The sequence below is a fragment of the Prionailurus viverrinus genome, chromosome B1 (assembly GCF_022837055.1).
Source record: "Prionailurus viverrinus isolate Anna chromosome B1, UM_Priviv_1.0, whole genome shotgun sequence".
Classification (NCBI taxonomy): Eukaryota; Metazoa; Chordata; class Mammalia; order Carnivora; family Felidae; genus Prionailurus; species Prionailurus viverrinus.
Window position 1 is genome coordinate 181,192,112 of NC_062564.1, and position 12,658 is coordinate 181,204,769.

A 12,658-nucleotide genomic window follows, 5' to 3' on the forward strand; every position below is an offset into this window, starting at 1 on the left:
TTATTTCATTTTAGTTCAGCTATTTATTGTGGTCAAAACTTCACACATCTTTTGAACACCTAACAACATATAAGTTTTCCAGTCACTTCTGGCAAACTGCATGATTGAGACCAATGGTTTTGTAGGCTTTCTATTTTGGTATATGGACTTCTTTGCTCTGTTAAGAGCCTAGCACCATACATTAGTTTATTTATAAGCATATCACTTTGCCTTTTAAACAGGATGCCACAACAGTCTTGATATTGGCTGTCTTAAATATTCAAGAATCCAGAGCCAACCTCATTTGATGAGCCAAATAAAGCTTAAGTGACAGCACAGAACATATGAGGCGGTTGTATAAAATATCTATAAATCTGCCACTTGATATGTCCCCTCCAAAGTTTCAGATTACACAATTTAGAATGCAAATGCCATTCAGCCACAAGATAAAAAGTCCTATTAGGATGACAGGGAAGAAGTAAACATTCTGCAGAAAGACCTCTTCACACACTTCTGCACTACAAGTTATCATTTTCCAGGGAATTTCTATAGATCTAAGTTTATTTGTGGGCGTTTTATAAGTCATCTTTGTACTATTATTTTAACTAGAATTGTCCGATAAAAGTACCCCAAACAAAACAAAAATCTCCTTCTAACTCCAGGTGAAGCAATAACACAACAGATATAAACTCTCCACTTATCAAATTTCAGGTTAAAAGAAAGAAAGGCTTTCACATGCATCACGTGTTTTCGAAAGCAATTTAACGTAATGTAGTTCGGACCTGTATTTTCGTGGATTGCTTTGATTATTGGATATAAAAGCTATGTTCTCCTTATCCAAATAGCTACAGTAGAGTACTATGAGTAGAAGATATTTCTTTAGGAAACTAATTTTTAAGATTGTGAAAGCAATAAGGAATTAATATCTCTTTTCTATAGTATCTTTGATGAGCCCATCAATAACATCTTTAATGAGGCCATAAAACAAGTTCTTGTGCCTTCATTCTTCTCCGACTGTACATTGCACATGCAAAGCATATTTAATAGAGAAGCTATTATTCAATATTATTTGACAGTCATAAATGTGTTTTCTGAAATGAGTTCTGATGATGAGAAATATAGGATATTTTATTCATGGGGTTGCTACAGCCCTAGACACAGCAGTTTCCAAAAGGTTTACCTTGCTGAGTGTCAGACCTTGGCAGGTGTGAAAAGTAAACTTTGTGAGTGTTACATATATCACACAAGCAAAACTTTCAAAAACAGATTTTCTATTTTCTGAAGTCCATCTCAAAATATGTTTTTAAGATCTGTTTCCACATTTCACTGGGAAACAACCGTATTCTATACCACCTTAATAGTCTCAGATATCATCATGCATACCAAAATTTTCTTGCACACAGTGCATCCGACATGAACATTTCTGTTGCTTGGCTTAAATAAAAAGTGGGTCATGCAATTTTACTTTTGCTTGTAAACCCTTACACCAAACATGAAGAATGCAAATGCTCCCTGCATATCCTCACGGAAGTTTAACTGTTACAGATATCGAGGTATTAAAAAGTCAGTTTCACATGACATTTGTGTATCCTTAGATATTTTTAAGCCAACATTTTTGTCAAAGTAGCCAGTTTTTAAGTATCTCAGACTTGGTATCACATTGGCATGAATCGGCCTCCGTTACCTGTAAAAGCTTGCATAATACATAGCATGGCTAAAACTTTTATACTGTGCAATTTGCATAGGCACCAGTAGTAACTTCAGAAATTTTCTCTCTGGATGTAATTATCCACTTCATAGCCACAAAACAAAACAATTTCAGGTCTAAGCTAACCAGCCAACCAATATTTACCTATTTATCCTGAAAACAGAAAATGTAGGATGAATTAGTGCCCTCAAGTTCAAAGAGATGGGCAAAACGCTGCCTACTTCCATGTCTGTTAGTAACTTTGTAAACAGTGGGTGGGTAACTTACAAAATACAGTGGTCCACCTCGTGTAGATGGCCCATGCTCACTCAACCGATGACATAGGAATTAACATTAAATTACTGCTGTTAAGTTTTCAAATCATAGCTTTAAAAGGGAGAAAGCAAAACTTCACAGAAGGTGCTCTCTGCCTCAGAGTTATTTCACCTCTTCTGGGATATTTACATATACTTGGAATACATCTTACCTGTTTGCTGTACTTGTTATTGGTTTGACAGCTGTATTCAGAGCAGTGATCTGATCCAATTGAAATGTTGTCTCCTGCTCCCACAAATGTGTTGGCTGGTGGTAGATCTTGTACGGCCTGGTGTTTTTTTCCTGCAGTTGGTGACTGGGGATGAAGCTGGACAGTAGGCAATGGAGAACTAGATTTGTAATGCCTGGCCAGGTCAGGACTGCCAGGCCCACCATTAACGGATCGGTATCGCCCCATGTTTGGGCTGTCTGACAGCTTCTCATTGACACTATCATACCTCTGTCCATTTGGTTTAGAAGCTTCTACAGTGACAATGCTGCTGTAGAGAGGCTGCTTAGATTTTTTGTTTTTCTTGTCTTTTTTAGGCTTTTTAGATTTGTCATGCTGCTGAGGTGTAAAAAAGTCTTCATGATCTTTTTTGCCAGCTTCATAGCCATTTTTGCTTTTGGACCGGCAGTACCTTGCCATCACTACAATTAAGATGATTAGAATCACGGTCATAATCCCGGCCACCACCCCAATGACAATACTGAGTCTCTGCTTGCTAATTTCGTAACTTGGGTCACCAGCTATATCCTGCGTGAGTGGGGTGTGCAAACTTCTGGCTATCTGTGAGTCAATCACAGTTGCATTAGAAACACTTTCATTGACAAACACATGCACCAGGGTCGTGGTGGACTGGGAAGGCTGTCCACTGTCATTCACTTGCACCACCAACCTGTGCAAGCCATAATGCTTTTGGGTGAGTTTCCCCACTAAGGAAACCACACCACTGGTGGAATCAATTTCAAACAGCTTGAAGGGATTCCCTCCCACAATGCTGTAGTTAAGGTCTGCATTGATGCCATCGTCACTGTCTGTTGCCAACACTGTAGCTACTACTGTCCTGACATTACTTGAAGGTGGCAGTAAAGTGTAGGAAATGTTTCTGGGAAGGGTAACGGTGGGAGCGTTGTCGTTCTCATCCATGACAAAGAGAGAGACCGTGGCTGTGGCTGATCTGGGAGGATCTCCCCCATCCACAGCCTTGACTCTGAACGTGTATGTGGTCTGATGTTCCCGGTCAAAAGACATTGTGGAATAAATGGTCCCCGTGTCATTTTCAATGGAGAAAATGTTACTGTTTTCCTCTATGTAGAGGCTCATCTCTGCATTGCGTCCCTTGTCAGCATCCATCACCGTGACCATCCCCACAGGGCTGTTGGGCTGCAAGTTTTCTTTCACATAAAACGTAAAGACGTCCTGCATAAACTTAGGGTCATTGTCATTCTTGTCAGCCACCTGCACAATCACGGTGGTGCTGCCCTGTAACACTGGGATGCCTTTGTCTTTGGCGTTAACTTTAAACTCATACCTGTCAGTCTGCTCGCGGTCCAGTACCGTATTGACGAGGATGTCCCCGGAATCAGGATCGATGGCAAAGATCCCCATCACAGAGGAATCCAGCGAGTAGGCGATCTCTGCATTTTTCCCGCTGTCGGCGTCCGTCGCCAGCACCGTGGCCACCCTCTCTCCAGGGATGTTGTTCTCGGGAAAGTAAACCTCCACTACTGACTGGCCGAAGACAGGCGGGTTGTCATTAGTGTCTCCTACCTTGACAACCAGGGAGTTGTTGCTGGAGAGGCTGGGGCTGCCCGAGTCCACAGCCACGATGACCACGTTGAACTCCCGGGTGGTCTCATAGTCCAAAGGGGCCGAGGTGTGCAGAAAGTACTTTTTCTTGTTCTGGTCGCCCTCTGTGTCGCTGGCCGGCTTGAGCTGGAAGGGCACGTCGCCCACCACCGTGCAGGTGACCACGCCGTTCTCGCCTTGGTCTCGGTCGGACACCTGCACCAGAGCAATGGGGGTGTCGACAAGAACATCCTCCGCCACGTTGGCCACCCCGTCCTTGAGCGGGATACGCCCGATCTTGCGGATTTCAATGGACGGCACATTGTCGTTCTCGTCCTTGATGTTGAGGACCACCGTGGCCTTGTCGGTCTTGGGGGGCTGCCCGCGGTCCCGGGCCATGACCGTGAAGCGCAGCTGGTTCACCTCCTCCCGGTCGATACGGTGCAGGACACTGAGCCAGCCGGACGTCTCGTCGAGGCGCAGCAGCCGCCGCACGGACTCGGTAGCGGCTCCGAACACGTACTCGATCTGCCCGTTGACCCCCACGTCCAGGTCGGCGGCGCGCAACTGCAGGATGGGAGTCCCCGGGGCGCTGTTCTCGGCGAGGTCCGCCTCGTACACGCTCTTCTCGAAGCGGGGGCTGTTGTCGTTCACGTCGGTGATGAGCACCCGCAAGATGGCCTGAGAGGAGCGCGGCGGGTCTCCACCGTCGCGCACCCGCAGGGTCAGCTCGTAGGAGTCGCGTTGTTCCCGGTCCAGCGCCCCCTTCACGATCAGCTGTGGCTGCTTCTCGCCATCCGGGGTGTCGGCCACCTGCAGTTCGAACACGCTGCTGCGGCCGCCGGGGTTGGTCCCGCCGCCGCCCTCCGGCGCGTCCGGCCGCCTCTTGGAGCCGCCTGGGCCGCCGCCGCTCGCGCCGTTCCCGCCGCCCCCGGGGTAGGGGGCGCTGTCGGCAGGCCCGGCGCGCCGGCCCTCGCCGCCGCCGCCGCCGCCGCCGCCGCCCCCGGGCTCCTGGAGCAGCTCGTAGCGCTCGATGCCGTTGCGGCCGAAGTCACGGTCCGTGGCGGTGGGCAGCAGGTAGAGAGTGCCCACCGGCCGGTTCTCCTCCACGGTGAGCGTAAGCACGGGTGACGGGAAGGTGGGCGTGTTGTCGTTGATGTCGAGCACGATGACCCGGCCCTCGAACAGGTCCACCCAGCTCTGCGAGGGCCCGATCACCGACACCTCGAAGTCCAGAAAGCACTCGTTCTCGTCGAAGATCATCTGACACTGGGGCAGCTTCTCGCGGTCGATGCGCCGCTCGCTGGTGCTCAGCTCGCCGGTGAGGTTGTCGATCTTCAGGTACTCCGAGCCCGACTCGAGGCTGAAAGTCACCTCACCCGAGCCGGTCACGATGCCCAGGTCCGAGGCGACGTTGCCGATGCGGACGTCCGCCGGGCCCTCCTCGGCCAGTCGATACCGGAGGAGTTGCTTGGCGGCCGCCAGGCTGAGCGAGAGCGGCAAGAGGAGGCAGCAGCCCAGGCACCAGCCGCGCGCCCATCCCGCGGTCCGCATCCTCAGCATCTTCTCCTGCTGCTGCTGCTACTGCTCGTTCTAGTCACAGCCCCCTCGGCGCCCCCCTCCTCCGGGGCCGGCCGCCGGCCCTCCTCCCAGTCCTCTTCTCTCTCCGGGAAAGGAGGAAGGGAGAGGAGGGAGGGGGCGAGAAGAGCAGCGTGCGGAGTCGGCCAGGGGGACCAGCGAGGTGTCCTTCTTTTTCTTTTTTCTTTTCCTTCTGCTTCTTCCGAAAGTTATTGTTTCATAATTCATGCAATGGGTGCTAATCGCCCGCTCGCCGGCCGCCGTTCAGTCGCAGTACTCACAGTTCACGGGACACTGCGCGCCGCGGGCTCGGCGCCCCCCCAGAGTCATCCCCGTAGCGGGCGGAGAATCCCGGGCTCCCGTCCCCGCTCTGTCGGATGGGGCCGGAACCGCTCCGGCGGGCGGGCGGTGGAGCCGGGAAGCGGCGGGGAACACGCCTGCAGCTTCCCCCGCCTGCCAACCCTGTTGGTCTTTGCTGCTACTCGAGTTGAGTCGAATTCACGTTCCAGCCACACACTCCAGACCCAGCTTCTGCTCCGGCTGCCCAGGCAAACGTGAGTTGCTTCCTGCACGAGGCGCTGGGGCCAGCAACAAGCCAGTCTGAACTCTGACTCTGCTCTGGCAGCGGGGGAGCCAGTCAACAGATCGAGAATGAAAAAGCCCTGGCAGGTCGCTTCGGGCACCGTGCAGTGGAGACCACTCGCGTCACACGGCGGTCCGCGTCCGGGTCCCCCCCGCGCGCGGAAGAGCAGCCCGAGCCATCTTCAGAGACACCCAGAGAGTCAGTCCCTTTTCACCCCCAAGAGCTCGGGTTTCTCTTTTTTTCTTAACAACTCTGCGCAAGGTCATTAGTCACGAAGCCGCCGCCTGAAACCGCAGCAGCCGTTCGCCCGCGGGGGCGAAGGCTGAACCGTGCGCACCGCGCGGTGCCCAAGTTTGGGTTCGCAGCCGCAGAGTCCGTGCCTTCCCTCACCTGCATTCGGCCCGCATGTCGGAGCACTGGGATCTGCAGCGCTGTGCGCGATTCAGGGAGGAGATTGCAGCCTCTCTCTCTCCCCGCTCTCTCTCGATCCCTCCCCTCCCTCCCTCTCTCCTCCCTCCTCCTCCTCTCTCCTCCCTCCTCTCCTTTCCCCTTTCCCCTTCTCCCACTCTCTCTACTGCACGCTCCCTCGCCTTCCTCCCAGTCCCAATGCTGGCAACTCGAGCTGAACTTGATCCCTTTGCAGTTCAAAGGTGAGCAAACCAAGCTCGGTGCTCAGGCGACGTTGGCCTGGCGAGAGCCCCCGGCCGGGCTCCCCCAGTGGCAATTAACAAAGATGCCCAATTCTGTCCGGATTTCCGAAGAAAAGCCAAAGGCACTGGGGAGGGGGTTGGGGGGGGGGAGGTGGAGTCAGAGACAGCTGCCAAGTAGCTTAAAAAAAAATATATCCAGTTTGCCAAGGGGAGAAAAAGTGCCAGTCGGTTGTTTCCTCGGAAGTGCCCTGGCACGGCGGGTGAATTCCGCAGTTGTCTCGTACCCTTTCGCGTCTGGGAGAGTCTGGTGCGGGCGCGCTCGCTGCCCCTAGGGCTGCCAAGGCTCAAAGACACTGAATGGCAAGTAGGAAGCTCCCGCTCGCTAGCCGAGAGCCGGAAACCCGCAAGTTTGCCCAAAGTGGTGGTTGCTGCTGGGAGCTCGCTTGCTCGCTTGCGGCTCAAGCTTGTCCCTGACGCGACTGCCGCTGCGGCGGCGGCGGCGGCGGCGGCGGCAGCGGCGGCGGTGGCGGAGGTGGCAGCCGAGCCGCCGAAACTACACATTCGCAGAGAGGGAGGGTGAAGAGCTGAAGGGAGGAAGGCAGGAGGGAGTACTAACCAGCCACCCGGCTCCGGAAAGCCCAGCTTCAGCGCCGGGGGCCACTCCTTACGTGCACAATCCCAGCCAGTCCCGTCCCCTTTAAGCCAAAGCCTCTCCCCCTCTTCCCAACGAGCGCAGCCACTGTCTTCTCGGGGGACTCGCTTTCCCTCCCCGGGGCTGGTAAATTTCCTCCTCTCTCTGACTAATGCTGTGTGCGAGTGTGAGAGCGCTGGAGCGGGTGTCAGGAAAGGTTTCTTCTTCTCCCCCTTCTCAGACGTTGTTCCCCACCCCCTCAAGTGTCTCCGTTTCGCGATTTCGCATGTTGGTTTGGGCATTGGCTTAACAGTGGCTTGGGGGATCCCGCGTGCGCGCCCAGGGAGCCACGTTGGTGTTCTGAGAAACCATGATGGGCTGCAGTGGTTAAGCGAGAACATCAAACTCCAGAGAGAGCTAGAGAGGGATCCTTTTTTGGCAGTGCAGACTTCGGAGGGCTGGCGTTGGGGGGGGTGGGGTGGTGCCTGTCTTTGTTTAAATGCTTGGCATTCCTGTCGTCGTGCTTGCTTACGGGGGTAGACCGTGTGTGTGCGCGCGCCTGGGGAATAAACACATGTTGGAAGCCTCGATGTTATTTTCTGAGCTGAAACCTGCAGCCTTTAGTAACTGGTAAAGTGTAGCGTCACCTATCTGGATAAAAGGGAAATAAACTTTAATGGCAACTTTGTGTACCGAAGTGTCCCTAGTTCCGTTTCTCTCCTTCTTTTGACTTTGTGCCACTTGATCGTACATGGTATTCCCCCACGCGAGGCTTCCCCAGTTTTCAATCACAGCCACCGCAGCCTGCCTCACTCATCAGATCCTCAGCTCCGGTTGTGTTTTAAAAACTGTAGCCATTTGCTCTTCATTTATTTCAGGGGCTAAGGGGGGCGGGGGGCGCCAGGATTAAGGGGGTTCAGGCTGGCAGGAGATGTTTGGAGAGAATCTTATCATCTCAAAAGGGAAAAGAAGCTGCTGGTGGGGTTTGGTTGGTCCTCAGCTAGTCTGCCCAATCTATAGGCATCGAAGGGCCTCCCCTTACAGGAAAATTTAAGACGAAAAGAAGAAAACAGAAAGAAATCCGTCCAGAGTGGGTACTCAGCCTTTACGAGACCCGTGTGAGGAGGCAAGATGATTTAAACAGGACAAACACCAATAAAGTCTACGAGCAGATGTAGCGCGCCGTTGTTTGGGCGGGCGCAGACAGCAGGAATGGGGGGAGAGGCGGCAGAGATCTCCAAGGTCTCCCTATGCGAGACCGTGGAGGCGCGGAGGATGAAAGTGCCAGGGAGCTGGCGAGTATTTTCCAGTCTGCTAAAGCATTAGCACTCAGGGTGTAGTGGCTTCTCCTCCGGGGCCAGGCCGGGAACCCGGCCACCCCCACATTCCCCAAGCCCGCCGCCTCCCGAGCCACTCCGCTCTATATCTGCAGCATCAGCGAGAAAAACGCCGCGCGCAGGCTCAGTGTGCACCGCCGCAGTCTGGAGCCGGGGGGGCGGGGGTGGGCGTCGCAACGTTTCCGAGGCCCGCTAAGTGGCTGTAATGCTAAATCCCCTCATATGTGGAAAACTCTGGTTTATCAGAATTCTTGTCTCTCACGACTCCCGGTCGCTTTTTTCCTAGGGTCCTAGGCGAAACAGGGAAGCTTGTTCTCTTCCGCGGCCTTGCACCGGTGCATTCCGATGCGCGGCAATATGGTGCAGTGCACGCACTCCCCTAACCGCCTTACTAAGATTTTGCAAACTTCAGGCAGCCGCGTGGGCAGAGACGTTGTACACTCCCGCTTCCCTCGCCAGACCATAAACTTGAACAAGCCCGTGAGCATCTTGAAACATTCGCCCACCGCTCCGGCGCGCAATCTCCAGGCGCACACTAGTGAGGGACGAAGGAGTGGGAGGCTTTTCCCCAGAGCGCTGCATTTTTTTTTTCCCCAGTGATGGTGGGGAGGGGGGGTGTGCAGCGCGTCCTTCACGGTGGAGTGGTTTTCTCATTGCGAGCTGGAGGTAGTCTCCAGTCCGCCCTCCCTACGCATCCCTACCAACTCCACCGCCGAGCCAAGCCAGCGTGGGAAATGGGTCCGACGTGTGCGGCATGGAGAACAGCGCGCCAGACTGCCCTGGCCACGAAGCCTCCCGGCTTTCCTCCCTCCCCCATCGGTCCCCGCCTCCGACCTTCCAGCCAGAGCGGCCGTGGAGCGGCTGCTTTGCCCCGCGGCGCGGTTCTGGGGAAAGGGAACCGAATGGGCGGGGCGCGGGTGTGGGCGAGGTGAGAGGAGCCCTCGGGGCGCCCTTGCCGCGGTCGGAGCTCCCAATCCTCTTCCGCCCCCTGTCTGGGGACTGACACTCCAACTCCAGCCTCCCGCCGGCGCGGAGGATGAATGGAGGCGAGAAGCCGTTTCCCCCACCCCCGCCCCATTTCCGCAGTCTTAGAGCCAGTGTCACAAGTGCTCAGCAGTTTCATTAAATGGAACTGGGGGACTTAATCCCCCCCGGTACCAGACCTCACCACGGGAATATGATATCCGGATTCGCTCCCACCCACAAACCCCGCCCGGCTTTTCAGACTCGAGGCTGCATTTATCTTCTCAACCTGAGAGGAAAGGGTTCAGAAGGAAATGGGATCGAAAGTGTAACCGGCTGCAATAAATTAAAGAGCCCGTTGCTGCCGTGCTGCTGTTGCTGCTGCTTTGGCGGCCAGAACTGAAGAGAGAAAACGAGATCAGTTTCCCAAAGCCTGAGTTGCTCAGAGGGCGAGGACGTCATCGCTTGCAGGAGGCAAAATATTTGAGAGCATGTTGAAATGTTGGGGATTTGTGGTTCGTCTCGTTTTATTTTTAAAGGCATATTTTTTTTAAATGACCACTTGAAACCAAGATATGAAAAAAAATGAAAGTCACTAAAATAGAAATGTTGTCCCGTTTTCATAGACATTTAATCAAAGCTTGGCCAACGATTGCTTTTTTTTCTATGCCAAATATCCTACCCTATGCTTATCCTATTCGGTAGTTTTGTTGTTATTGTTGTTTTAAATTTACCTGCTAACCCTGCCATCTTAAAGCTGCGTTGCCGTTAAGAAATTTCAGTGACTGAGCTGAAAAATAGCATTCAGGGTCCGTGATGTAGTTTCAGCCTCAAAAAGACAGGAAGGGAAGTCACAATGACAACAAAAGTTTATGGGTAAGAATACAAAGAAGTAGGTGCCGAAGATATGATCTCAGGGGGGCTTTCATTTATTATAGACGCTGTATTCACAATAGTACAAGAAAAAGGTTAAATACAGTAAACATGATAGCCAGTTCTGGAAAGAAATATAAAGCAGTTTGACGGGAAGGGAGAAAGTGACTCAAGAACTCCACCAAGGGACAAACAGAGGAAATGACACTCCTACATCTCCAAATCCATTGACCTTTTAGTCTTTTTACAAAGGGTCCTGTATATCCACTTACGTGTGCATATACAGGTTTTTGAGGCCTTTATGATCAATCCTTTCTGCAACTACTTTTGATAAATCTGAAACTGCAGCTTTCCTTTTCCAAGTAATTATTATGAATTATTGTTCTTTAAACGTATATCATTTTGATATCATTTCAAACGGTGAATATAACTACGTAACTATTGTCTTATAGCAAGTATGATTCTGATTCTTGGGACTGGGAGAAACTTTGGGCAGACTGTGTATCCTTAAACCCGTGCTTGTAGTATGAAAATGAGTAGCAGACTGAAAAAGCTAAATTATTCATTGCAATAACAGACTTTTTGATGGACATTAAAACTCAGCAGTTTAAATAAGGAAGCCACAGATTTCCTTTTAAGCAGGTAATAACTGCTTGCCTCAGTGGTTATTTAACTGGTCTCAGGCCAAGAAATAGAGTCAGTTTTGCTGTTTAAATCATGAAGTCATGTTATGAAAAGCTATGTACAATGTATTGATAAAAAAACAACACAAGATAAGAAGTAAACTTACTTGATTTGTACTTATCTATTGGATAACTATAACACATTTCTACAAGGCCAGTATAAAAATTCAGTTCACTGAGAAAAAGAAACTGAAAAAAGTAATTTTAAGTGTTTGTCCAAGTATTAATTCATAAGCTATATGATTTGCCTATTAAATAGAATGTTTTAGTTTGTTTGTTTATTTATTTATTTATTTATTTATTTATTTATTTATTTATTTTGAGAGAGAGAGAAAGCGCAAGCAAGGGAGGGTCAGAGAGAGAGGGAAAGAGAATCCCAAGCAGGCTGTCAGCACAGAGCCCCACGTGGGGCTCGATCCCACCAACCTGGAGATGATTATCTAAGCCAAAATCAAGAGTCCATGGCTTAACCAACTGAACCACCCAGGCGCCCCTAGAATGTTTTAATTTTTAAAAATGCCATTTAACAGAAATGATTTTCACTTTTCAAGCACAGATTAATGGTTGATTTTTTTTCAATTTCTTAAGTTTTACATGCCAAAACATATGCAAGATAGCATAGATGTATAGTTGGTTATATATAAATAAAGATCTAGTCAATTACTATAACTAACAAACGCATTGTCTTTTACAAGACAATTTATGACTTTTTCAAAATTTACATTAATTTTTATACATTCACAAAAATCTAAGCTTGGGAAGAAAATACAGTATATTGCAAACTCTGGGTGAGTTTTTGGGGAAAAAAGAAACATTGGTAGGTCAGAACAGTACACCCTCTTATTTGTGGTCATCTGAAGCTGTTCTGTCACTATCAAAGGTAAAATTGAACATGTCAATGCCCTTTACAGCATAAACTTGAGACATTTGGCATTTCTTTACTGCCGTGGCAGGGTGTGTCAAATGCTGCTGTGAATAATGACCTCTTAGCTAGATAGTATATTGAGGATTTTGGGGGGGTGGGGGGGATCTCATTATAATGGCTTGTATGAATATAATACTCAAATAAATGACCTTGGTTGTACTAAGAACGATTGAAAATTATGAATTATCTTTATAAGTTTTAGCCCCCGACTATATTCACCCAGGCTAACTAAATCACTTCTCATGTTAATTACCAATAGCAGGTGGTACAAAATGTTGTTTGATCAAATTTAACCCGTGCATTTAAAATTCAAAATATGGAATGTATCTAGAGTAGGTAATTTAGTAAATTTGACTACTTTAACAGCAATGAATTTTCCAATGATAGACGCTGATCCTTACATGGTGATCACTGGACCTTTCCCCAATATTTCTGACTTCTGGACCTAGAGTAGAATTATGCTCTTGGCCCCCTTGTGGCTAGATGAGGCCACTGACTAAATCTGGGCAATGGTGAATAGAAGTTAAGTTCACTTCCAAAGGGAAAATGGATGCCTGAGATGAAATTATTGTTCAGCTTTATCAAACTGATTATTAACATGAGCTAGGACCAATACCTAGAAACTGTCAATAAACTTCAGACTAACATTGCCTTTAGGTAGT

At 49.9% G+C, this 12,658-nt stretch overlaps 1 protein-coding gene across 8 annotated transcripts in view; it reads right to left on the bottom strand.

The window, feature by feature from the left end:
• The window catches only part of PCDH7 (protocadherin 7), a 421,068-nt gene extending 414,645 nt beyond the window's left edge, over nt 1-6,423 (bottom strand). For 4 of the 8 annotated variants that reach the window (XM_047856166.1, XM_047856163.1, XM_047856162.1 and 1 more), the window contains exon 1: nt 2,154-6,422. In XM_047856166.1, the coding sequence (XP_047712122.1) occupies nt 2,154-5,336 (3,183 nt within the window). In that variant the 5' untranslated portion in view covers nt 5,337-6,422. Of the gene's footprint in view, nt 1-2,153 lie in introns of all 8 variants that reach the window. The other 4 variants (XM_047856161.1, XM_047856160.1, XM_047856159.1 and 1 more) reach the window with 2 other exon arrangements.
• Nucleotides 6,424-12,658: the final 6,235 nt, after the last annotated feature.